Source organism: Eucalyptus grandis, chromosome 8 (assembly GCF_016545825.1).
Source record: "Eucalyptus grandis isolate ANBG69807.140 chromosome 8, ASM1654582v1, whole genome shotgun sequence".
NCBI lineage: Eukaryota > Viridiplantae > Streptophyta > Magnoliopsida > Myrtales > Myrtaceae > Eucalyptus > Eucalyptus grandis.
Window position 1 is genome coordinate 22796512 of NC_052619.1, and position 27279 is coordinate 22823790.

The 27279-nt window shown below is 39.0% G+C and overlaps 4 protein-coding genes across 4 annotated transcripts; 3 read left to right on the plus strand and 1 right to left on the minus strand.

Annotated features, from left to right (window-relative positions):
• Positions 1-9729: 9729 nt before the first annotated feature.
• Positions 9730-10710, plus strand: LOC104416461 (UPF0496 protein At2g18630). The gene has a single exon (XM_039299740.1). It carries the CDS (start codon positions 9730-9732, stop codon positions 10708-10710), a length of 981 nt encoding a protein of 326 aa, XP_039155674.1.
• A 1563-nt stretch (positions 10711-12273) lies between these two features.
• LOC120287792 (protein FAM50A-like) lies at positions 12274-14647 on the minus strand. Its single transcript, XM_039301169.1, has 2 exons — positions 12804-14647; positions 12274-12722 (listed from the first exon to the last, which is right to left on the minus strand). The coding sequence occupies exons 1-2, from the start codon at positions 12848-12850 to the stop codon at positions 12434-12436; spliced, it is 336 nt and encodes a 111-aa protein (XP_039157103.1). The 5' UTR covers positions 12851-14647; the 3' UTR covers positions 12274-12433.
• Positions 14648-17107: 2460 nt separating this feature from the next.
• On the plus strand, positions 17108-18220 carry LOC104416460 (UPF0496 protein 1). The gene has a single exon (XM_010027856.2). The coding sequence runs from the start codon at positions 17108-17110 to the stop codon at positions 18218-18220; it is 1113 nt and encodes a 370-aa protein (XP_010026158.2).
• Positions 18221-26069: 7849 nt separating this feature from the next.
• On the plus strand, positions 26070-26930 carry LOC104416738 (UPF0496 protein At4g34320-like). Its single transcript, XM_039299741.1, has one exon. The coding sequence runs from the start codon at positions 26070-26072 to the stop codon at positions 26928-26930; it is 861 nt and encodes a 286-aa protein (XP_039155675.1).
• The last annotated feature ends 349 nt before the right edge of the window (positions 26931-27279 follow it).

The following is a 27279-nucleotide window of genomic DNA, read 5'->3' on the forward strand; positions in this document are numbered from 1 at the left end:
CCATGTTTTGCATTTTCATCTTCGGCTCTGTGAGGACTTTCTGGGTTACATAGTTCTTGCTTCCATTGCCAAGGCTGTTTGCCCTTTGCAGACTAAGAATTACAGAAACCAGTTTCGTGATTTTGCGATGCATGATCTCTCTGGCAAACCCCCACACTATGTTTTCAGCGTCTAGAGCATCATCCTTCCTGTTCTTTCTCTCAAGGCTTTAACAAGTCTGAGACATTCTGGATGTGAAATTATACCTGGTCTTGATTATTGATGTGATTAATGGTATAACTCTCTTGCTGCCCTATTAGTAAGGTGGGAACTTGTGTACTGTTGAAGCTGAAGAACTGTTTGGTCCTCAGGCATAGTAATTCTTTATGAAACTTTTAATTATTGATCTCCCAGATAAACTCATTATAGCATCTTTGGAGCGATTATGCAGTTCGCTCAGAGCTTTTTATGTGGAACCGACTAACTAAACCTGGATCGTGCTATGAATTGGCGATTTCCCATTTGTTGAGTTCCTAGTAAATGTGTCTTTTTTGTGGATTCCCTGTGCATACTGCACAAGCAGGATCTACTATATATAGTGCCAGTTGATACTCAGTACAAAATCCTAGAATAGATTCGGCTGTTCTTCTAGTACGTGCGACTTCACTTGGGATTGCAATTTTTCAAAGTGTATCTTGACATATCTGGGTTTATTCCCGAAAGGTTCATATGACAGCTGTTCGATCAAATTAGAGTCGGTCATTTTCTGATTGATCGGGGCGAACCATCTCACTTTTTGGGAGAGCACGAGGAGCTGATCCCTGCCTATGCAAACGTCTCTCCAGCAAGAGATTATAAGTCATTCCGCATTTGGTGGACGCATAACCCCATATTCCCTGCCAGTTACTTGATCTCGATTCACAAATTATTAGAGATCAGCACGATCGTTTTCAATGTTCGAGCAGCTCGAGTACTTAATTGGGTCGAGCTATGGCTTGGGTTTGAGCTCAAACTTGGAAAGCACAAACTTGAGTTGCAAACTAGGTCGCCACAACTTGATGCTATTTGCGCCAGTACTTCAGCGTATGGCATCAAATGCAAGTCAAGTTTCAAACTCTAGAAAAACAGGAAAAAAACCAGCACGATATAAAGTAAAAGTGGACTCTAAACACAAATTAAAGAACTCATGCACCTTTCTGCCAAGATAAGATATGCTTTTTATGTCCACCAATAATTGCAACGATCCAAACCAGATTAAAATATGTATCGCACGATCCACACGAGATTATAATATGAATAGTGCATGAGATGAGATGAGGAACAATAGGGTTATTCAAATGTTAATAATCTGAGATATCAAGATCTGGAAGGTGTGCTGTCCGAATGGAAATAAAAAAGGCAATGGAGTGAAAGAAACCAGAGCAAACAAAGAAAACTGAAAACGAAAGAGTGAAAGAGACGCGGTTGCCGGGGATCGAACCGCCGGCTCACCACTCAACAGCGACCTCCATGCCCGTTCTCGAGAAACTTTCGATGAAGACCCGTCCTTGTGTTTAATTTGATTGGAGGGCATGAAAAGAAATGATGGATGTTGAAAGGATCATGAAACGACGTTTAAAGGATCATGAAACTCGTGACTTGAAATTATGGCAAAAAATTATTGATTTGAAATTACATATGAAAGTGGGGAAGAGAATAATTGGTTTGCATTCATATTTAAACTTGACAAGTATGGATGAACGGGTTCAGAGCTGGATTAATCCAACCTTGGAACATGAAATCTATCTATACAAGGTCTATTACCAGATTTTGGAACTTGAAATCAACCCCGTAGAGTTTGGAACTACTTCTAATTCGATTTGATCTAGATCAGTGTAAGGGAACTGGCTGAGTCTTCTTATTTTTCATTGTTATTTATTTTTGAAAGGAAGAACTTACTCTTTTAAATTACATATTCATTAAGACACAATATTTAGCATCAAAATGGGAAAAAGTAAAACATTGGTAAATCCAAACAGAAATATAAAGCAATAGGGAATCATTCAGCTCATTCCTTGATCAAGCAAAACGAAAGCTAAAGTAACAACAAAAATCTCCACTTGACAAAGCAACAACTGATGAAAGATGAACGCATAAAATAACATGTAATTCTAACCATTTGAAAATAAAATGGGTTCGATCTAGGGTTGGTATGCCAGTCCGGTTCAATGCCTTTATCCTAGGATCGGATCGCACAATGTCATTCCTAATTATCTACCTTGGACCCGTGGTTAGCTTTTTAATTTTTGATAGTGTGATAAATTAGGCACTAAACTCCAAATATTTATCTAGTTTTATACTTGTAGATTGTGCTCGGCCAATGTTAGCTCAAAACTTTTCTATTTTCCGAAAAGATATATTGGGTGATTCTATATGAAAATACCAAAATTTCGAGAATTTTTCAATACTAAAAATATATAGTCATAGCCAATTGTAAATTATATGTTAGATCATAAACATGAAAAATTGCAAGTTTGCAGGTAAGGGTGTTTTTGTTTTTACGAAAATGATTTTCGTAAAATTATTTCTCAGTCGATTCGCTAAAAGTAGATATTTTACTAAAAAGATTTCACATCAAAGAAAACAACCGTAGGTAGAGTTGAAGAAAATAATTTCGCCATCCTAAAAGAAAGAAATCACTTCCTTTAGCTCCTTTTCCACAAACACTCACACAAAATAGAAAACCATTCTCAAGTGAAGTTTTATGATCACTAAGAAATTAAGTTCGCTAGTTATTGCATTTGTTTTCATTTTGACATCCTTTCTTTAGGTTGCTTTATTTTGATAACAATATAACTTAAAGTCTATACTTCATACATTAGTAATGTCATAAATAAGGATTTTGACATAATCTCAATATCGTACAATGGGAACAAAATATAATTCCATTCATGGGCGTGAACCTACCTTCAAAGGTGAAGAATCGGGCTCAGCTCCAATCCACTATTGGGTGATACTTGAATGGGGATGGGAAAGGTGTACTTCGCAGTGACGGAGATGGGTGAAACTAGCTATGTGCTTGGTGTCAAAATCGTTCGAGATAGATTTAATAAACGCCAGTGAAATTGAATTCTCTGTGAAGATGCAAAGTACCAATGGCTAGCTTATTAGAGGCATATCAAATGCCTTTTCTAAGAGACGATTAAAGATACCATAGAATTCTCAACAGCCAGTCTAGCTTTGGATGTTAGAGCTTGCGTTGGCTATAATGGAGAGAACAATCTTTGAAAGTAAAATCTAAACATTGAAATATGTTTTCCATCTCACTTTCAAGTACCTTAACAAACCACTAAAAACTAGTCATTCCTTAAAAATTATTTTCATTAAAAAAATATTTTCCTTCATTATAAAATTTTGCACGAATAAGACACACCCTAAAATCTTAGAATGACTTGTACACTTTACTTTCATTACTTGTATTTGGGTAAGTGTAAGAAAATGACTTGTTACTATCAAACATCTCAAATTTAAGAAAACATGTCACTATCATCTTTCAAGTTATGTTGAGTTTTATAGCTAAAAAGTCATTTAGGGCTTTAATGCTTAAAAATTTAATTTAATTCTTTAATATGATGAAAAATTGAAACACATTTTAACTTTTTCTTTGCAAGCCCTTGCCCAAATCCAAGCAAACGTCATCGGCCCTTGCCTAGATTTGGCTTGTTCTACGTGTATGTTTGTTTAGCACTTCAAAAACGAAATAAACTCAACTTTTTAATTTCTCATAAAGCTTAAAACAATATATAGATTTCTATAAGCAATGAAAATATTAATATAAAGTTACATATCAAGATTTGTATATTATGAAGATATCGAGTGATACGGGTTAAAAAAAAAGGATTTAATTCAATAAATGAAAGATTTAAAATTAGTTTATATTTTGTAAATAAGATTTAAGACTTTTAGTACACTTGTTAAAAAGAAAACGAAGTCATCTAGAATTTTAATATTTTAAAACTTAATTTGTAGACAATTTAAAAGCACAATTCAACACAATATTTAACATGACCTAAAGTTCAGCCTTTGTCACGAATGGGCCTTGGTCAGTCATCCATCATTCTTGTCCAATCAATAATAACTTAAACAAAGCATCTTAAAGATAAAACAGAAGAAGCCTGTTATTTGGAAGTTGGTACGTTTTCAACAGTAGACTTGGCCCAATTAGCTCAACTTTGGGATTAAAACGCCGAAGTGATCGTTCGACAGGACATTACGAACTGAGATGCGGAGCTCTGTGGCATGTACATCTCCTAGCTCCATTGATTGTTCAGGGAGGTTTTGGGTTATCCTTTACAGTAGATCTAGCTGGGAACTCATGATATAGAGGACAAGAAGATTCTGGGTGGTAAGTTCGTCTCAAATGTCCAGCAAACATCACGTCTCGCGATATCGCTCTCTGGCTTACTGCTAGTCTTTCCCAAACCCAATCCCTTGATTTACACGAGAGAGGGTGATACAGAGTGAACTTTCGAAACCGTGAATGTTGGTATCTCGTAAATCCTCTTTTGCGGTTGCCTGTTTACTCGGTGACTTTGGTGATTACAGTGAAAGTTAGAGCGTACTGCTTATTCTGGCAGCAAGTTTCCAGGGCCACAACTTCTTCAGTTTGACCATTGGAGCGCAGACTTCGTTGACTTGGGTTAAAGGCATAAAACTAATTTGTTCTCAAAAGATAGCCGTGGGTTTTAGCAGGAATCCCGTTCCTAGAACTTTGCGGAGGATAGCTCATTGTTGCTGTTGGATCCGGTCCGAGATGCTAGTGGTGTGCGTATTAATGAAAGCAGAATACTATATATAGTTTGTTTATGTACCTTTTATGGTCTTGTCGACATGTCCTAGTTTCCATACTTGACAGATACATGTGATGTGAAGCTTTGGACGACCTCGTTTGGCACGTTCTTCACCGGCTCTGTGTTTCTGGGCAATTTTTTCATTCCCTTTGCCTAGAAATCAGTTTCTCCTGTACACCGTGTGCGCGGCGTCGATCTTTACATGAAGTCTTGAACTCCTGTTTTCAGCATTTTGGGTTCTTCCCTCAGGCTTAAACGAGTCTAGTGACGTGCGAGCTATGGATTTATGTCCTATGTACTTTCTTGATGCGATTGATGTTCGCGATAAACTCTCAAGCCACCTCTCAAGCGGGACTTGGAACCTGTCAACTGTTGTAATAACATGATTATTCAGCTGTATCAAACACAATAATTTTTCAAGAAACTATCTCCGTAACTTTTTAAAACGAACCAAGAATTGAATATCCGGATTGTCATCGCAATTTGTAAGGAGATTTACTAATGTTAATTGACTATACTGAGATGGGCCTACAAATGACCGATTTCTCTTTGGTTCGATTACAAGTAAATGTGTCTGTGGATCCTCCATGTATACTGAACATGAATAATCTTATGTATGGGAGCTAGATGATGATACATCTGAACGAAATTTGCAAATGGGTTTGGATGTTCTTCAAGGTGTGCGAGGCTTCACTCAATATATCAATTTTGTAGATCCGTCTTAGCAAGCTTAACACTATTCCAACACTTTAGGTTCAATTCTTGGACTATTCTTATGAATTCAACATATAGTTATTTTTCACACAAGACTTTGGTAACAACGTGATCCTTGTCTATGTAAACATTTCTCTAGCAAGAAAAATAACCATAGGTATCTCAGTTCGATATGTAGCATCAAATTTCTCGCCATTCATTTGATGCCTTATTTGAAACTCGCTCAATCATCTTTGAGTTCAAGTAACTCGAGCACAAATCAGTCAAGCTCAAGCTTAAGAGCATGTGACTCAAGTAAGCTAACTAGCCGAATTGAGGTTGAGTAACAAACTAGGTCAACTCGATCTAGTGCGTAGGCCAAATGAGAGTCAAATTGCAAAACAATAAAAAAAGTAAAAGTAAACATTTAACAAAAATATGAAACAACTCAAGCTCCTTTCTGCCCGAAAAAAAGAAGAAGCCAAAACAAAAGAACAGCTTGATATTAATGTGCCCTTAGGAAAAAAAGAAGAAGAAGAAGACGAAAAAAAGACCTGGTTTCAATATGAATAGTAATTGAGGTGAGAACGGAACAGATCTGATCTTCAAATATCAATTATCTCATACATCATGATCTAGAAGGTTCAGAAAAAGGCAATGGAACAAAGCCAAAGAAAATCAAGAAAAAAGCCAAAGAAAATCAAGAAAAGGCCAAAAAAAGAGAGCGCCGTTGCCGGGGATCGAACCGGGTCACCCGCGTGACAGGCGGGAATACTTACCACTATACTACAACGACTTTGTTGCTTCTCTTGGTCGAAACATTAAAATAAAAATAATAATAGAAGGGGTCCGACTTCCCTCGACGTTCCTATTTTAGAGGGAAGAGAATGACAATGAGGGAGAACTTCCCTTGGAAAGGATTTCTTAGGGAAAAACTAAGGTTTGATTGGAGCAACAATGGTTTATTTTCATTTTGCACTTTGCATTCATATTTAAACTTGACGTGTTTCCATTGGATGATTATTGGTTCTTTTTATTTTTCTTATAAAGCGGCAAACTAGGCACAAAACCGAGAGCATCGTCAAACTACAATCACATGCTTGATGGAAAAATGTGATTTCCATACAGAGGCTAAGGGTGAACAATTCTAGATTTCAGATCCATACAAATTTCACTTGCAACTTACAACCCACCGTTGGAATAGATTTCTCATTTTTTGGAATCCGAAACCTACCATGTCACAAGTTTTGGAGTTGGTTCCAAGGTTTACCCAGTTCCATTTGTATTATTAATTGAACGATTATAGTGAATAATTATCTTTAGTAAATCCACTAATCACAACTTATATTTAGATATATAAAAAAATATAAGATATTAACGAAGTAAAAGTTTTAGCCTGTAAAATGGAAGTTTAGAGTAGTGGTCACAAATTATACACTAATTATCAAACGCTATGAAATATCATAAGATTGCGGAAAGATGTAAATAAAAACAAATCTAAAACCTACCCAATAGGTCCCCTAATTTTTAGAATTTAGAACTTACCCCGTATATTTTAAAACTAGGAACCACATAGGTTTTCACTGGTAAAATTTTCCAATTTCATAATTTACCTTGGAATCATGCTCATCCCTAATAGAGGTCTCAGTCACATTCAAAGAGGAGGTGTAGGTAGCTTGGATTTCCGTGAAACCGTGTTTATAGGCCAAGTATGCACATTTAAATAATGTGGGATTAACTCCCTAACATAAGTTATTATAAGGGCAAGTCTTTGAAGTTTTCCTCAAAAGTAGTAGCTAAGCTAGCCGCAAGTGAGGATGCAGAGGCCCTACCGGCCACTAAGAAAATAACAAATAAAACATTCCAAAAAATTTTAAAAAATTGCCATCGTGCCCTAGGACTAGTTGTGTTCACGAAAGAGATTTCCAATTAAAATTAACTGGAAATACTCAATTGGTAGATTGTAAAATATTTATGACTAAATGTGCATTTAGTTTGGCTTTTGAAGAAAGCCTTGGGGAAAATATAAAGACATTTGAACTAAAGGGGTTTGGTGAAATATAAAGATAGTTTAATAAAATTAAAAGATTTAGGATTAAATTAGCACAAGTACAAATGGTTTAAGATCATTTTTTTGGAAATTTTCTCTTTAGTTTACCGTATGGTCTATTATGTTGCTTTTTAATTTCACATCCATTTTACGCGAGGAAATTTCAAGTCTAAAATTTCTGAGAAAACAAATTCATGCAAAAATATTGGAGAAATGAGTACTATATCTAATTCATTAATTGAATCGTAAGTAACTCTGATTCCTTTTAGCGGTCGATCTCGAATCAAACGACGGAAAAACTCAAATCTTCGAAGTCTCTAGGACTCTAGAAATTGACCCGGCAGGAACCCGATGTTTGTCGACGGAAGACGACGGGGTTTTGCTGTAAAGGAAGCTGTCCACTTGTTGAAAAGTGCCAATATTTTTTATCATTATGCCGACGAGAATGGACCTAAATAGTAAATACTGTAGCACAAGGTGACGCAATGGAGTACGTTTCTCTCTATTTCATCACGTCCAAAACTACGAGCAAAACTTTTCTACGAGCGATTTTTCTTTTTAGTCGGCTTCTGGTAGTGATGTCAAATGTTTACTTTTTAGTGAATTATTTGGACGAAAATGTTTTCGTTGCAGATTATCCTATGCTACCAACCCAACATATAAAATGTATGATTTAAATGGATTCTGTGTAGGAGCGAGTCAAAATTAATTTAACGTGCTACCTTTTTGTTAACCCTTAAAATTCCTTTTTTTTTTTTTTTTTTGCAAAAAAAGAAATTAATGGTAGGAAACCTTTTTCTCATTTGCTAGCGTTTGAATTTAAACAAACTAATGAAAAATCTATACTTAAATTAGAAAAATAATTTTCTTTTATAAAAATCGAAACTCATTTTTGAAAATAGAACTAAATCCCAATGCTCGGTCCTAAAATCTTGACATCTAAGCCGAGGTCTCTCGATGTTTGTTAAGGGACCTCGATGGGCCCAACGCAGCTCTTGTGCTTGAGGATCCTGCCCCCACCTCAGATCGACGACCTGGCAAAGTCCCCTTAGGCAAGGACCGGGACTCAAGACTTAGGTTTGTTGTTGAGATTTTTTTTTTCTTCAAATGTGTGTTTCATATTTCTCTTGTAACAAACGCCGGTGAATGGTTTCCATATATTGTGTGTAAAATACGACAAAATATAGAGAAAATGGAATCCTCTTCCTTAGAAGTTAATGTTTTTCAAAGATATTTTCCAGCAGGTTCATTTTCTTCCTCCAGTACAAACGAAGCCAATGTACCTTTGGCGTTGCCAAGCTAACGTCACCAACCACCATTGCCAATTTTCCCCCGGCCAACAGATTGGCTATCACTGTCCAGGCCATCAAAAAAAATGATAACCACTCGATTTTAATTATAACGTAATCATTTAAATACATAATGAAAATATGATATATATATATCACTTCGTATTTCATAAAATCCAATTCCAAGAATAAAAAAGGCGGACACCGCAATAATTGTGGCCATTCTTTGGTTGGATTGGTGGATGAAAGTACTGAAAACAAAGGCCAGGAACAGAGGGACATATAAAAGAAAATGGCAAGAGTCAGTCAACCTACTCGTTTGGTAGACTATTCTTGAGGTCACTGCCGGCCGCATTGCTCCGCCTCCCATTTCCTGGACCTTTCCTCTTCCCAGGCCCCCCTCGCAGCCTTCAATCCTCCGATCGAGCCGCCTCAAGATCAGCCTCTTGAAGCACTCCCAACTTCTCTGTTCCTTTCCATAGTTCCACGCCCCCCTTTTCTTGTTTTTCTTAAAGTAGATCTCAGTTTCTGCGGTTGACTCTTGGCATCTGCACGGTGATTGAGCCTGGTTTGGTCCTTTGGAGGAGTTGAAGTGGAAACCAGATGATCTGTTCTTTGTGGTGTCAGCTGAAACTGAGGTAAGATCACAAAAGGGAGCAAAAAAGAGAAGGGGGTTTAGCTGATCTGTGAGTAGTCTGTGAGTCCTGCCTTTTTTTTCTTTTTTTTTTTTTCTGGTAGATCTGAGCACAGATATTTTGGGCAATTTCCCACTGTAGCCCACCATTCATAGATATAATTCAAGGACTGTGCTTGCTTAGCAAAACTTGAAGAAGGGTTTGGTTTTGGAGTTTTTGGGCAATCCCCATATTTCCCATTTTTGGACCCAAAAATGGGTGGGGTGTGGAGTAAGAAGGAAGTAGACTCTTCATCAATGGAAGACAGCAATCCTAGATACCAGTCTCAACTGAACTCTTATGAAGCCGCCTGTAGAGCCGACCGGAGCTTGCAAGATTTTGACAGGACCTTGCATGACCAAGCTGATAGAGTAATTAGGACACTAGCAGGTAGTGCTGAGGCTCAATCCCTAGCATTGAACTCTATCGGAGAGACGACCACTGGCGTTCTTGAGATGAACCGTGCGCTAGCCAACATCATTCTTGCATCCAAAGAAGACATATGGAAAGACAAAGAGCTGTCCAATTTAGTGGAGTATTACTTCAACCATGGCCTACGAATATTAGATTTCTTCAATTCCCTTGAGAATTGCCTGAGGCGGGCCCGTGATAGCCAGTCAAGTATTCGACTCGCACTTGTGCACTTTGAGGAAGAGAGAGGAGAGAATGTGGGAGGGGAGAGGTATGTCAGGACATTGCTGGAGCTCCAGAGATTCAGAGAAGCGGGCGACCCATTCACGGAAGAGTTCTCGAAGCTCCTTTACTCTGTGCTTAAGCAGCAGGAAGAGATGTTGGTGAAGTTGGAGGCTTGTAAGAAGAAGCTTGACAAGAAAGTTAAATCGGCACAAACTTGGAGAAGGGTGACCAATGCCATATTTATGACCGCCTTCGTGTCCACTTTGATCCTCTCGGTCGTTGCGGTCGCGATCGCTGCACCACCTGTTGTGATAGCTCTAGCTGCTGCTCTTGCAGCTCCAATAGGGACAGTCGGCAAGTGGTGCGATTCTTGGTGGAAAAACTACCGAAGGGAACTAAAAGGGAAAAAGTTGTTGGTAGACCTAATGAATGAGGGAACTAAGATCTCGATTGAGGACTTGAAGACGATTCGGTCGCTTGTGGGTAAGCTGGAAATTGAGATTGAGTCGATCGTGCAAAGGCTGACTTCGCTCTTGGAGAAGAACAGGAAGAAGCGGTGAAGCTTGGGATGTTGGAGATCAAGAAAAGGGCGGAAGTTTTCATGAAAACTATCGAGGATCTTGGTACACAAGCTGATAAGAGTAGCCGCGAGATACGGATGGCGAGGACAGTGATATTGCAGAAGATAATGGGACAGTCCAGTCGTTAGTTCTTTTCTAATGCTTAGAAAGTTAACGGTTAATGCAGTTCACTGTCTTAGATGAACTTTATGTTGCAAATATCATCTCGCCTTTCTCCTTTTGGTTGAAGTTGATCTGGCTAATGTGGCTTCAACCAATTCATGCAAATATATAGAGATTATGAAGCATTTCTACATTGGTGTGCTTCAGAATGCGGATGCCTGTCTTCGAGAGAACTTTTACCTATTTGGCTTCGTCCTGTTAATCTAGCTATGCGAGTGCTGATTTGTTTGCTTGATTCATTGAAAGAGAAAAAATTGATTCAAGCATTACAGTAATGTGGCTTTCCAATTCCTTCTAAATATGACATATTAACAAAATTCTGTCATCACCAGTAATAAAAAATGGAGGAAGCCAAAAACTTCGGAGTCTCATGCCACATTCTGCTCATGAAGTGTCAAGTAATCTGAGGATGCCGAAATATTGGGGTTGCGGAGATGCACATCTTAGCAGTTAATTCATTGTGGAAAACCATCTATGTAGCAAAAGTAGTATAATCTATAATGGCAGGATAAGTTGTACGGCTGCTGTAAATTCTCTTGGCTCTTTTTAGTTTAGTTCTTCAAGTTTAACTATGAAGTCGCACGACTGCTGCACTAATTACGTTATCCTTATTTTACTCTCACTGGTCATGTTATTTACCATTGTATTTTGATGAAGGAAAATGAAGTGATCCGAGAGTCTGTGCAGGTAGTAGAGTCATCTCTCGATGAAGAAACCCTAGTGTAATTGTCTAGATCTTTTGGTGAAAGTATTAACTACAAAAAGATGGCAGAAATGCATGAACTGATTGCTCCTCTTGTCATTTGCTAAACCATGCATTCCGTTGAGTACAAAATTGCGGGGATTGAATAAATTCAGTTGTATCCACGGTATTCATTCAGAATTTCCTACAATTTCATGGATTAAAATGGAAAGAATTCCAGAGGCACCATGAAGTTCGTTAACAAAAAACCATGCCATTCTAAGCTCAGCAGCATCATTCACGAAACATTGCTGGAGTGCGATGCGTTAGTAACACTTGAAAGATCTAGAATTTCTTCCTCCGGGTGTCACATTATACAATATCCACACCAGCTGTTAATTATTATCTGCCACAGGTCATGCTGTTGAAACTGCTCTGTGATTGGATTGGCTTTACATATTAAACGAGAACTGAAGAGAAGACAAAAGTGGCATCGAAACAAGAAATGCCAAACTTCAGAAGTTCTGATAATGAGATGAAGATCTCAAGATTGACCCGCTCACGAGACACAAATTCAAGATGCAGTCATGCAATAGTCTCTCTCATTTCTATATATGTTATTAGTTAAACTATGGTACTTCAAACCACTCTCTAACAAAAGAAACCTGCAAAAATGAACTAAAATCTCCATTCTCACAGCCAATTTCAAGAGGTAGATGGCAGAATCACAAAAAATGAATCACATTTTGCATTTGATAGATACTAAACACGAGTATAAGCATCTGTTAACACTGAAGCAAGAGCTGAATACCCATCAAATCAACAAAATTCACAACCTTAGGCATGACAATTTGCTCTTTATTCTTCTTTCCTTTTCTCTCGGTCCACCTCATATTCGTCATCGTCGTCATCATCCTCATCATCATCTACATCTTTATCTGCATCCTCATCATCAAATAGAGAACTACGAGGAAATCTGCTCCGTTCACGCTTCTCATCTTCTTCAGTAAGAAATTCCAGCCCATAGTTTGTGTCTCGATGCATCACAAGAAGCCAGCGCAATAACCCATCTTCCCTATTCAAGTAATGCAGCTCTTTGTTCATCATTGGCATAGCCATCATGGTCAACTGCATCATCTGACCCTGCCTGAAGTGCAAGGCAAACATAAAAGCTCTATATATGTCTAGATCAAAGAAAGCAGCAGGAGAGAAATAGCAAGAAACCTACAATCCTGTTTCCTTCACAAGGTAGAAGTGCCACCAACCAAATATCATCTCACTGCTTCATCAGGAAGATTAGCAGATAGAGAGCCCATCCAAACAGTACAGATTAGAGCCAGAACAAGGGTAAATTACACTAGACATCATTTGACTTAACTTTCAAATAGATCACTCAACTTTCAAATTCAGCACATGGATCACTTAACTTTGGTTTCGTTATCCGCAAGGTCACTCCGTTGACCAGCCGTTCAAAATCTCATTAGAAATTTGACTTAGTATCATTGTAATATTGACACGGAAGGCATGTGTCTTTATTAGACTTTCATTGTAGATAATTTTGCATTGCAACTCACTCAATTTTAAATAAATTTCATTTTGGTCACTCGACTTTCCTTTAGTATTGTAAAATAGTATTGAACTTATACTGCCAAGACAAATCAATATTAAAATCGGATTAAACTTATAAAAACCAGCCGTCGAATCAGGTTTCCAATGAGTTCTTCGGCGGTCAATCACCGAAGTTATTCGATTGAAAGCAAAACCAGAGTGAATGAAAAGTTGAAAATGAATAGCCAGTTCGAAAGTAAGTCAACAGTAGAGTGAACTCCAGTGTGATTTTCCTGCCGGACCAACATTGCAAAATAAAATCTTCCATCAATTGCTACAGTAGCCGTCGATCAACTTAGATTCAAAAGAGACCATAGTAAGTATTAACGGGAATAAGCTAGGATGGTAACAGCATCAGTGCAAAACTACAACTCAAATTTAGTATGGAACATCGTCATAAGCTAGTTAATATTTGTTCCAACATATCTGCCAGTATAATTACTGTCTCCTATGGCTTTCACTTCTAACATAAGGCAAAAAGCCAGCCGAAGACGTTATCACATTATGAGATTTTCTCAAATAAGCTAGGATAATTTTGCTCTGACATATGTGCCAACATAATCAATTTCTCCTGCAGCTTGCTACTTCGAACATAAGGCAAAGAGCCAGCCAAATACAAGGTCGCGTTAAGCATTCCAGTCGTGAAACCTAATAGATCCAGCATTTCTGCGGCATCTTCTGTCATATTCTCTTACATCATCTGTCGATGGAAAGTGAGAGAGACAGAGAGAGAGACACAGGCAGAACGAACAAGCAAAAGGGCTCGAACTTCAACAGAAAGAATCACCCGATAGAATCTCCCATCAAGCTTCTAGATCCCATAACCCAATTGGACCGTCCTTAATGATTTTATCTAAGTAAGGGCCCCGTTTTTCATATAGACGTCTCTTCCTATCCGAGCCACCAACTCCATCAAAGCTTCCTTCTCCACACGGGGCTTCGGCAAAAGCGCAGTCATACAGAGGCATCCTTTCTCTCTCTCTCCTCTCCCCCCCAAAACCCCTCTTCAGCTGAACTTATCTTCTAGACCGTCAAGAAGAGTCATTCCATCAAATCTAACTAGTGGATGACCCGCATGCTGCCCATGAGCTGCAAGTACTGCTAAATCCATAGCTATCACTACTAGAACGGAAAAAAAGAACGGAGTAAGTCATCGGAAACGCCAGAAAGCAGGTACCGAGAGAGGTCGGACCCGGGTTAAGCGGGCTTGAGGGCGTCGGCTGGGGGTCGTCGGCGGGGACTCTGGCACGGTCGAGCTGGCGTGGAGGCTTGCTCGCTCGCTCTCTGATTTCACTACCAGTCCCTCTCTCACTCTCTCTGGCCTATTTCAATGGCCTCCGGCAGGCAGCCGCGCATGGCCTCCGCCACCGCCAGCCTGCCGCGGTCGGCCGGATCCCGAGCAACGAATCCCGCTGGACGCTCTGCTCTGCTCTGTTCTGCTCTGCATCCTGTCGTCTGTCTCGGACGAGCGCCGCTGCTCTTGTGGAGGAGAGGGAGGAAGGCGGAGAAAAGAAAAGGGCCGGGCCGGGCCGGGCCCACGCGAAAGGAGAGGAGGGAAATAAAGAAAGGTAAGAAGGGGCCCAATCGGCCCGGCCCGACAATTTTTTTTTTTGAAAAAGAAATGATAATGATGATGATAATAATAATGATAATAATTTTGTATTCTTAATTAATAAATGTATTGCTGTGGATTTGACTCGTTTATCTTGTCAAACTCATTTGTGGCACATAATGTTTGCGAGTACCTGGATCAATTATTTTATTTTGTTTATCATCATGTTTAGAAGATGCACAAATATTTATATATTGTAATTATCTGTTATGATTATTCATACATTTGAGCTCAGAATTTGAGCAAGATCCTTCTACAAGGCTGCTTGAGCACAAAACTATTAATAGAGTTCATCTGTAAGATCATAAGCGACATTTCCCTTCATCAAATTCACCTAAGAACAATATGGGTGCCGTTTAATTATGTGTCATTTTGCACGAGAGAAGATCGACCAATGCTCCTCCTTCCAAAACCATCTCATTTATCGCCGAATCCCTCTAGACTACAATAGTGAGACCTACTCCATTGCTTCCTTTGCTTGTGGTGCATACCTCTCAAGGTGCAACATTTATTATGTGCTTCAGAAGTTGACTTTTTGCAGCTCTAGGATCACTCACAAGACAAATATGTAGATCTCCCTTGATCTATAATGCATGGGTATACATTGAATTTTTTTGGAAAGTATAACAACGCTTCTAAAAGTACAAGTTGGCCTCCAATGTTTGGTATAAATGTAAAGAATGAGAAAAGGAATAGGATGTGAATACTAGTCAAAGCGGCAATAAGCAAATCATATAAGTATAGAGAAATATGTACAGGAAGGAAGACAAAGCCATAGCCAAAAATGACAATGCTCTCCTCATTACAAATTTCCTGCCTTTTCTTATGTTTCTCTCCTTATTAAAAGTTTAGCGGTAGTAAACTTTTTTCTCAATTACCAGCATTAATCTCTTAAAAAAAAAAAAAGTCGATGGAAAATCTATTCTTAAATTCAGAAAAATTATTTATTATTCTTTTTATTATAAAAAATTGGAACTCATTTTTCAAAATACAACTAAATCCCAATGCTCGGTCTTGAAACCCCAAATCTAGGCTGGGGTCCCTTGGCGTTCATCAAGGGACCTCGATGGGCCCGACATGACTCTCGTGCTTGAGTATGCCTAGCCCCAACTCTTCCGAGGCCTAGCCTGGGCCCTCAATGTCTGGGGCAAAGTCCCCTTAGGCCAGGACTGAGACCCAAGCGCATGGGCCTAGGTTCCCAATGGCTGGGCTTGGGACCTTAGCGGCTGGCTCGAGTCTCGATCTTTGGTGCCGGGACTCAAGACTTAAGATTGTTGTTGTGATTTTTTCTTTCAAAAGTGTGTTTCATATTTCTCATGTAACATACATGGGTGGATGACTTCCATATATTGTGTGTAAAATACGACAAATAAAGAGAAAATGAAATTTTCTTCCTTAGAATTTGACTTTTTTCAAAGATATATTCCAGCGGGTTTGTTTTCTTCCTCCAGTACAAACGAAGCCAATATACCTTTGGCGTTGCCGAGCCAACATCACTCATCACCATTGCCAATTTCTCCCCCACACCAACTAATTGGCCATTAAAAAATGATAACCACCTCCATTTTTAATTACCACACAATCAATTAAATACATAATAAAAATATAGTATATATCGCTTCACATTTCATAAAATCCAATTCCGAGAAAGAAAAAGAATATACGAAAAGGGCACCGCAATTATTGTGGCCATTCTTTGGTTGGATTGGTGTGTGAAACTACTGAAAACAAAGACCAGAAACAGAGGACATATGAAAAATGGGAGTCGGTCAACCTCCTCGCTTGGAAGACTGATCTTGAGGTCGCTGCCGACCGCATTGCTCCGCCTCCCATTTCCTGGAACTTTCCTCTTCCCAAGCCCCCCTCGCGGCCTTCAATCCTCCGATCAAGCCGCCTCAAGATCAGCCTCTTGAAGCACGGCCAACTTCTCTGTTCCTTCCATAATTCCACGTCCCCCTTTTCTTGTTTTTCTTGAAGTAGATCTCAGTTTCTGCTGCAGTTGACTCTCGGTGCCTGCACGATGATCGAGCTTTGGTTTGGTCCTTTCTTTGCGGCATCAGCTGACACTGAGGTAAGATAACGAAAAGAAGAGCTAAAAAGAGAAGGGGGTTTAGCTGATCTGTGCTGAGTCTGTGAGTCCTGCATTTTTTTTTCTGGTAAATCTGAGCGCTGATATTTTGGGCAATTTTCCACCGTAGCCCACCATTCATAGATATAATTCAAGCACTGTGCTTGCTTAGCAAAACCTCAAGAAGGGTTTGGTTTTGGAGTTTTCGGGCAATCCCCATTTTTCACATTTTTGGACCCAAACAATGGGTGGGATGTTTAGTAAAGACTCTTCATCATTGGAAAACAGAAATCCTGGATACCAATCTCACCTGACCTCTTATGAAGCCGCCTGTAGAGCCGACCGGAGCTTGCAAGATTTTGACAAGACCTTGCACGATCAAGCTGATAGAGTTATTAGGACACTAGCAGCTAGTGCTGAGGCTCAATCCCTAGCATTGAAATCTATAGGAGAGGCGACCACTGGCGTTCTTGAGATGAACCGTGTACTTGCTAACATCCTTCTTGCATCCAAAGAAGACATATGGAAAGACAAAGAGCTGTCCCATTTAGTGGAGTATTACTTCAACAATGGCTTACAAATATTAGATTTCTACAATTCCCTCGAGAATTGCCTGAGGCAGGCCCATGATAGCCAGTTGAATATTCGACTCGCACTTGTGCACTTTGAGGAAGAGGGAGGAAAGAATGTGGAAAGGGAGAGGTATGCTGGGACATTGCTGGCGCTCCAGAGATTCAGAGAAGCTGGCGACCCATTCACGGAAGAGTTCTGGAAGGGCTTTCACTCTGTGCTTAAGCAGCAGAAAGAGATGTTGCCGAAGTTGGAGGCTTGTATGAAGAAGCTTGACAAGAAAGTTAAATCTGCACAAACTTGGAGAAGGGTGACCAATGCCATATTTGTGACCGCCTTCGTCTCCACTTTGATCCTCTCGGTCATCGCGGTCGCGATCGCTGCACCGCCTGTTGTGATTGCTCTAGCTGCTGCTCTTGCAGCTCCAATAGGGTCAGTTGGCAAGTGGTGCGATTCTTGGTGGAAAAACTACCGAAGGGAACTAAAAGGGAAAAAGGTGTTAATAGACATAATGTATGAGGGAACTAAGATCTCGATTGAGGACTTGAAGACGCTTCGGTCGCTTGTGGGTAAGCTGGAAATTGAGATTGAGTCGATCGTGCAAAAGGCCGACTTCGCTCTTGGAGAAGAACAGGAAGAAGCGGTGAAGCTTGGAATGTTGGAGATCAAGAAAAGGGCGGAAGATTTCATGAAAACTATCGAAGATCTCAGTACGCAAGCTGATAAGAGTAGCCGCGAGATACGGATGGCGAGGTCAATGATATTGCAGAAGATAATGGGACAGTAGTCGTTAGTTCTTTTCTTATGCTTAGAAAGTTAACGGTTAATGCAGTTCACTGTCTTAGATGAGCTTTATGTTGCAAAGATCATCTCGCTTTTCTCCTTTTGGTTGAAGTTGATCTGGCTAATGTGGCTTCAACCAATTCATGCAAATATAAGGATTATAGAGATTATAAAGCAGTTCTACATTGGTGTGCTTCAAAATGCGGATGCCTGTCTTCGAGAGAACTTTTACCTATTTGGCTTCGTCCTGTTAATCTAGCTAATGCGATTGCTGATTTGTTTGCTTGATTCACTGAAAGAGAAAAAATTGATTCAAGCGTTACAGTAATGTGGCTTTCCAATTGCTTCTAAATATGACATATTAACAAAATTCTGTCATCGCCAGTAATAAAAAATGGAGGGAAACCAAAAACTTCGGAGTCTCATGCCACATTCTGCTCATGAAGTGTCAAGTAATCTGAGGATGCCGAAATATTGGGGTTGCTGAGATGCACATCTTGGCAGTTAATTCATTGTGGAAAACCGTCTATGTAGCAAAAGTAGTATATTCTATAATGGCAGGATAAGTTGTACGGCTGTTGTAAATTCTCTTGGCTCTTTTTAGTTTAGTTCTTCAAGTTTAACTACGAAGTCGCACAACCGCTGCACAAATTACGTTATCCTTATTTTAGTCTCATTGTTCTTACTCTTATTGGTCATGTTATTTACCAGGGTAGTTGGTTATAGGAAAATTAAGTGATTTGAGAGTTTGTGCGTAGCCTGAAAGGTACTTGAGTGTCATCTCTCAATGAAGAAACGCTAGGATAATTGTTTAGATTCTTCAGTGAAAGTATTAACTACTAAAAGATGTCAGAAATGCATGCACTAATTGTTCCTCTTGTCATCTGCTAAACCATGCATTCCATAAACTACAAAATTGCGGGGACTGAATAAAGTCAGTTGCATCTGCTATATTTATTCAGAGTTTCCTACAATTTCATGGATTAAAATGGAAAGAATTCCAGAGGCACAATAAAGTTTGGTAACAAAATGCCATGTCATTCTAAGCTCAGCAGCATCACTCACGAAACAATGCTGGAGTGCGATGCATCAGTAACACTTAAAAGGTCTAGAATTTCTTCCTCCGGGCATCACATTGAACAAGATCCACACCAGCTGTTAACTATCATCTACCACAGGTCAAGCCGTTGAAACTGCTCTCTGGTTTGATTGGCTTTAAATGCTAAACCAGAACTGAAGCGAAGACAAAAGTGGCATCGAAAGAAGAAATGCCAAATTCCAGAAGTTCTGATAATCAGATGAAGATTTTGAGGTTGACCAGCTCATGAGACACAAATCCAACATGTATTCATGCAATAGTCTCTCTCTTTCAGTATATGTTATTAGTTATAATATGGTACTTCAAGCCACTCACTGACGAAAGAAACCTGCAAAAATGAACTAAAACCTTCATTCTTATGGCTACTTTCAATAGGTAGATGGCAGAAGCACATAAAATGAATCACATTTTGCATTTGAGAGATACTAAACACGAGCATGAGCATCTGCTAACACTGAAGGAAGACCCGAATACCCATCAAATCAACAAAATTCATGACCCCGGACATGACGATTTGCTCTTTACTGTTCTTTCCTTTCCTCTTGGTCCACCTCATATTTGTCGTTGTTGTCGTCATCCTCATCATCATCTACTTCTTTATCTGCATCCTCATCATCAAATATAGAGCTATGAGGAAACTTGAGCAGTTTACACTTCTCATCTTCTTCAGTAAGAAATTCCAGCCCATATTTTGTGTCTTGATGCTTCACAAGAAGCCAGCGCAATAATCTTTCTTCCCTATTCAAGTAATGCAGCTCTTTGTTCATCATTGGTGTAGCCATCATGGTCAACTGCATCATCTGACCATGCATGAAGTGCAAGGGAAACATAAAAGCTATATAAATGCCTCGATCAAAGAAACCAACACGAGAGAAATAGCAAGAAACCTACAGTCCTATTTCCTTCGCAAGGTAGAAGTGCAACCAACCAAATATCATCTTACTGCTTCATCAGGAAGAGTAGCGGACAGAGAGCCCATCCAAACAGTACACATTAGAGAAGAACAAGGGTGAATTACACTAGACATCAATTTGACTTAACTTTCAATTAGATCTCACTCAACTTTCAAATTCAGCGCATAGATCACAACTTTGGTTTTGCTCTCCACAAGGTCACTCTGTTGCCAGCCGTTCAAAATCTCAATAGAAATTTGACCTAGTATTACTATAATATTGACACGGAAGACGTGTCTTTATTAGACTTTCATTGTAGATATTTTTGCATTGCAACCCACTCAACTTTGAATAAATTTCTTTGTGGTCACTCAACTTTCCTTTAGTTTTATAAAATATAATTGAACTTATATTGCCACAAAATCAATATTAAAATCAGATTAAAATTATACAAACCAGCTGTTAAATCAGGTTTCCAGTGAGTCTGTCGCCAGTCATTCGCCATAGTTACTTGATTGAAAGCAGGACCAAAGTGAATGAAAAGTTGAAAATGAATAGCCAGTTTGAAGGTTGGTAAACAGGAGAGTTAACTCTGGTGTGATTTTCTGCCAGGCCAACATCGCAAAATTTAATCTTCCATCAATCGCTATAGTAATCTTTGATTAACTTAGATCAAAAGAGACTATTGTAAGTATCAACAGCAATAAGCTAGGATGGTAACAGCATCAGCGCAAAACCGAACATAAAACTCAAATCCAGTATGGGATTTCCTCATAAGCTAGTTAATATTTGTTCCAAGATATCTGCCTGTCTAATTATCATCTCCCATGGCTTCCGCTTTTAACATAAGGCAAATAGCCAGCCGAATACCATACCACATTATGAGATTTTCTCATAAGCTAGGACAATTTTGCTCGACATATGAGCCAACATAATCAATTTCTCCGGCGGCTTGCTACTTCGGACATAAGGCAAAGAGCCAGCCAAATATTCGGTCGCATTAAGCATTCCGGTCATGAAACCTAATAGATTCAGCATTTCTGCGTCATCTTCTGTCATATTATATTACATTATCTGTCGATGGAGAGAGAGCAAGAGAGAGAACGAGCAAGATAAGGGGCTCGAATTTCAAAAGAAAGAATCACGTGGTATAATCTCCCATCAAGCTTCTTGATCCCATGACCCAATTGGACCGTCCGCAATGATTTTATCTAATAGGCCTAGTCTACGAATTTATTCGAATTGTTAACAAATTCCTAGAATTTTAGATAGGATAAGGGTTGTAATTCCAACAGTTTGATGTTTTACCCTTTCCGATTTCAGATTTGTTTGTTGAAAAATTCCATTTTTAAAGCTATTCAAAGTGATGAGAGCTATTTCCACAACAACGTTGGGGCTTGGTGCTTTTGCTTGAAGATGCCTACGTTTCTCCTTTTCCAAAAATCCCCAAAGCACTAAAGCAACCATGGCTAGATTTGGAAAGTTGTTTTTGTGTTTTAATATATTACTGATCCATTACTCAATTCACAAAAATTCCTAGCTTGAAACTTGCTGGTTCAACGCTGGATTCGATCAAATTTCTTTGGTCTATGCACTAGATTCGCCCATATTTGCTGGTCTAGTGTTGGATTCGCCCAAATTTCTTTTGAGGAACAAGAATCAAGGAATTTGGGGAAATGCAATGAACAATAAATGCAGAAAATTTGGGGAAATTGGGTTATTATGAACAATAAATGCGAAAAGCCAGGGGAAGTGCGATTGACTTGGAGGAAAAAAAAAGAGCAATTTGGGGAAATGCGACAAACAAGAAATGCGGGAAATTTGGCAACAAATTCAGGGCAATAACATAAGAAATCTTCTCCTCCTTTAAGATCTTCCACATGCAACCCTAAAAATCAAGATGCGATAAATTCATTAGAAAATGATACTTTAACTTTGTTTAACCACATAGTGTATGACTAGGAGTATTTTTCATACTTTTATTAGCTCATATGCCATCTTAGGCGTTATGTCAACCGCTATTATAGCGTTGATTAGCTTTGTCAAATACTCTTTGTAACTCATACTCCTTAGCACGATCAATGTGTTTCTTCATGTTTAACTATCAAGTTGCACACCCGTGACACAAAATACCTTATCTCTTGGGTCTAGCGATGCACATGCTATGGATTTATGGCCTATGTACTGTGTTAATGCTATTAATGTTCGTGATTCAATCTCAGGCTAACTCTTAAACAAGATTAGGAACTTGCGAACTGTGGTAACGAAAGTACTGGTCAGTTGTATTAACACAATAGTTCTTCACAAAATTGTCTCCATAACTTCGCAAGATGACCCAATAATAGAATATTTATAGTGTCATCGTGGTTTGTAGGGAGATTTAATAATTAATCGACTAATTCAAAATGGGCCTATAGATGATTGATTTCTCCTTGGTTTGGTTGCAAGTAAACGTGTATGTGGATCCTCCATGTTTACTGAACAGGGAGAATCTTATGTAATTGAGCTTGACAATGATCCTCTAAACAAGATCCATTAATGGGTTTGGATGTTCTTGGAGGTGTGTAGGACTTCACTTGGCAATTCAATTTTGTAAATCCATCTTAGCATGCATAACGTTATCTCAGTGCCTTAGGTTTAGTTCCTGATCTTTTCTTATGATTTATGTTTTATTGGAGTAGATAGTTATTTTTTGCTTGATATGTGCCATGCACAACATGCAACTTTCTTGTGATCCCTATCTATGCAAACATTTCTCTGGCAAGAATAATGACCATAGGTGTCTGATTGATGAACAACATCGAATTTATCATAAATCTTTTGAAGCCTCGTTCAACTTTGCTTGACAACCTTTGAGTTCCAAGTAAATTGAGCACTCAATGTAAGATCTGCTGCTAGTGGGCCCAGAAAGAAGAGAAAAGGAGGAAAGTTGAAAAGTCAAAAAGAAACAAAGAAAGGACAGTGGAGCTTCGGCCACCTTTAGGGGGGGAGAGAGAGAGAGAGAGAGAGCCCACTCGAGGAAAAGAGAGAAAAAGAGGGAAGAGAGAAAAAAGAGAAAGGAGAAAGAAAAATGGAAAAAGGGAAAATTTTTGGCGCATTCACGATCCGGACGACTCATCAAACCGACTCAACTTTGTTTTATAATGTCGGTAAGTGATTGAGGCCTCTAATTGTCTATTGGAATGAATTGTCGCAATTAGTTTTTGAAATTCGGAATTCTTGGAGATTTGTGCAATGAAGTTAGATTTTTGAGTCGTTGAGTTACGAATTTTTGTAGAAATGTATTATAGATCTTGCTTTGAGCTTACGGTTTACCCGGAATGGAATTTTAAATTTTGATGCGCGTTCTAAAAACAATACCTTATAATAAATTTGAGTATGAATTTTAGCCGTTTTCAGTGAGGTTTTGAGGTGGCTAAGTTGGGGTTTCGTAGTGTATCAAGAGAGCTCTCTAAGAACTGTAAGATGTCTCAAAAGAAGTTATGGTGCAATGAAGTTTAGCCTGTGGGTCGTGCCTAGCAGACAACAATAAGTTGCCGCTAGAGGCAAGCTTTTCGTTGGCATGTAGGTGTCATTTTATTGACAAATAGGTGTCGTATAATCTAGTTGTTCATTAAAATATCTTTTTTTACATGATATTTTGATATTGCTTTTTGATTAATTGTTAAGAATTTGAGTGCGTCGGTTCGAGTAAGCACTTTAGTTAGACACTATATCTTCTTTGTATTTTTAAACTCATATTTTGAAAAACATTATGGATTATATATGCTATGAGTTGATAAATAACATCTCTTATTAGGTGAAACATGATCGAGTTTTTATTGCCATTTTGTTATTTGAAAGAGAGAAGTATCATTTGACTTTGGTTTGAATGATTGCCTGAACATGATTTGTGGAAACCTTTTATGAAAGAATCTTGAAACGTTTGTGATTTTTGAAGAATGCTTTGATATTTATATCACATGTCTTGAGTACTGAAATAATTCTCATTCTGATGATGAATTACTGGATAGTTTGGATTGATGATTGATGCTTGGTGTTTTTGTGAACCCTGAGGGGGTGTGTAGGCATGTGCATACTAGTCTAGAATATCATTGTGAGCACTAGTTAATAATATGTGGAGATCTAACCAATGGAGAATCTTGGTTGTCCTATTACGGGCGTTATGTGTGATCATATATAGACATTTGAACATGAGTTGATTAATGAAGTGAACCATTGACATGTGATTCGAGCTTGGTCGATGGAATGGATCATCAACATGTGGTTTGATTAATCAATGGAATAGACCATCGATACATATTTTGTGAGATTGATCAACGGATTGGACTATTGGTGTTTTCGGTATTTGTGTTATGAAAATATATTATGTTAAAGTGAGTCATGTTTATGTTTTAAATGTACATAATGATTTCTCGATCCGCTTTGAAGAAATGTATTATTCAATGAGCCGTGATAGCTTACTTCTCTCATTCACTTGTTTTTTAGGTTTTTCAACGAGTCGCAAGTAGGCGTGAGCATCCGTTATCAGGAAGGACATTTTGTGGTGGAGACTTTTTGGTATAAGTTGTGTGTGTGTGTGTGTGTATTGATTTGGTGGTTTATAGAAAAGTCTGATATTGTAACCAAATGCCCTTTTTGCATGTGTATATATATGATGTTGATTTCAAGCTGATTTTTTGTTATATTGAGGTTGTGTCCTTTGGTGAAAGGACGGTCATGTCATACCCTTATTCTTGTGAATCGGGGTGTGACCAATGGACTGTTATTATCACAATACATTAAAGACCATTGCGTAATTATTTTTCTTTTTTCCCGCTAACAGGTTGGCCATCATTGCTTTTGAGGCCATTAAAAATGATAAGTACCTCACATTTTAATTATAACATAATCATCGGCACCCCCTAAATGATGACGATGAAAAAAAAATCGCATTTAAATAAGTAATAAAGATGTAATATATCACTTAATATTTCATAAAATCCAACTCCGAGAAAGAGATAAAAAGAAGATCTGGCATCCGAAAAGCACCACAAAATATTGGTGAAACTACGGAAAACAAAGACTTAAGCTCTAAGGACAGAGGATAGACAAAAATGGGAAAATGAGTCAACCTCCTCGCTTGGAAGACTGATCCTGAGTTCACTGCCGACCGCATTGCTCAGCCCCTCATATCCTGGACTTTTCCTTCTTCCCAACTCCCCTACGCAGCCTTCAATCTTCCAATCAGGCTTCCTCGAGATCAGCCTTTTGTAGCACTCCCAGTTTCTCGGTTCCTCTCATAATTCCAAGTCCCCCTTTTTCTTGTTTTTCTTGGAGTAAATCTCAGTTTCTGCAGTTGACTCTTGATGTCTGCACGGTGATTGAGCTTGGTTTGGTCCTTCTGGAGGAGTTGAAGTGAAAACAATATCATCTTTCCTATGCGTGTCAGCTGAAACTGAGGTAAGCTCGCAAAAAGAAGAGCAAAAAAGAGAAAGGGGTTTAGCTAACGTGTGAGTAGTCTGTGAGTCCTGCTATATCTTTTCCTGGCAACCATTTACAGTTATAATTCAAGCACTGTGCTTGATTAGATTTGAAAAAGCGTTTGGTTTTGAAGTTTTGTCGGCACTCCCCATTTCTCACATTTTTGAATCCATACAGTTGTTGGGAAATTTAGCAAGAATACGGAAGTAGACTCTTTATCAGTGGAAGACAGCGATCCTAGATAACAGTCTGACCTGACCTCTTATGATGCTGCCTGTAGAGTCGACCTGAGCTTGCAAGATTTGGACAAGACCTTACCCGACCGAGCTGATAGAGCAATTAGGACACTAGCACTTGTTGCCGAGGCTCAGTCCCTAACGTTCAACTCTCTAGGAGAGATGGCCACTGGCCGTCTTGAGATGGACCATGAAGTAGCTAAGATCATTCTTGAATCCATATGGAATGACGAAGAGCTGATCCATTTAGTGGATTATTACTTCAATCATTGCCTACAGATATTAGATTTCTACACTTCCCTGAAGAATTGCCTGAGGCGGGCCCACGATAGCCAGTCTAGTATTCGACTTGCACTTGTGCACTTTGAGGAAAAGAGAGGAGAGAATGTGGGAGGGAAGAGGTATCTCAGGACATTGCAGGAGCTCCAGAGATTCAGAGAAGCGGGCGACCCATTCACGGAAGAGTTCTCTAAGCTCTTTCACTCGGTGTATAAGCAGCAGGGAGAGATGTCGCAGAAGTTGGAGGCTTGTAAGATGAAGCTTGACAAGAAAGTTAAATCTGCACAAACTTGGAGATGGGTGACCAACGCCATATTTGTGACCGTCTTCGTGTCCGCTTTGATCTTGTCAATCGTTGCTGCTCTGCGAACTCCAATAGGGACAGTTGCCAAGTGGTGCGATTCTCGGTGGAAAAACTACCGAAGGGAACTAAAAGGGAAAAAGTTGTTGATAGACCTAATGAATGAGGGAACTAAGATGTCGATTGAGGACTTGAAGACGATTCGGTCGCTTGTGGGTATGCTGGAAATTGAGATTGAGTCGATCATGCAAAAGGCCGACTTCACTCTTGGAGAAGAACAGGAAGAAGCGGTGAAGCTTGGAATGTTGGAGATCAGGAAAAGGGCGGAAGTTTTCATGAAAACTGTCGAGGATCTCAGTACACAAGCTGATAAGAGTAGCCACGAGATACAGAGGACGAGGACAGTGATATTGAAGAGGATAATTGGACAACCCACTCGTTAGCTCTTTTCTTATGCTTAGAAAGTTAAAGGTTAATGCAATTCACTGTCCTAGATAAATTTATGTTGCAAAGATCATCTCGCTTTTTTCCTTTTGGTTGAAGTTGATCTGGCTAACGTGGCTTCAACCAATTCATGCAAATATAGAGATTATAGAGATTATAAAGCAGTTCTACATCGGTGTGCTTCAAAATGTGGATGCCTGTCTTCGAGAGAACTTTTACCCATTTGGCTTTGTCCTGTTAATCTAGCTAATGCGATTGCTGATTTGTTTGCTTGATTCACCGAAAGAGAAAAAATTGATTCAAGCGTTACACTAATGTGGCTTTCCAATTCCTTCTAAATATGACATA

What these genes read in the sequence shown, in the direction of transcription:
- LOC104416461 (XM_039299740.1), top strand. Translation starts at nt 9,730, where the DNA reads ATGGGTGGGGTGTGGAGTAAGAAGGAAGTAGACTCTTCATCAATGGAA.
- LOC120287792 (XM_039301169.1), bottom strand. Translation starts at nt 12,850, where the DNA reads ATGATATTTGGTTGGTGGCACTTCTACCTTGTGAAGGAAACAGGATT. An exon ending in CTTGTGAAGGAAACAGGATT is followed by an intron (nt 12,723 to 12,803) that starts GTAGGTTTCTTG and finishes CTTGCACTTCAG; the next exon opens with GCAGGGTCAGATGATGCAGT.
- LOC104416460 (XM_010027856.2), top strand. Translation starts at nt 17,108, where the DNA reads ATGGGTGGGATGTTTAGTAAAGACTCTTCATCATTGGAAAACAGAAAT.
- LOC104416738 (XM_039299741.1), top strand. Translation starts at nt 26,070, where the DNA reads ATGGCCACTGGCCGTCTTGAGATGGACCATGAAGTAGCTAAGATCATT.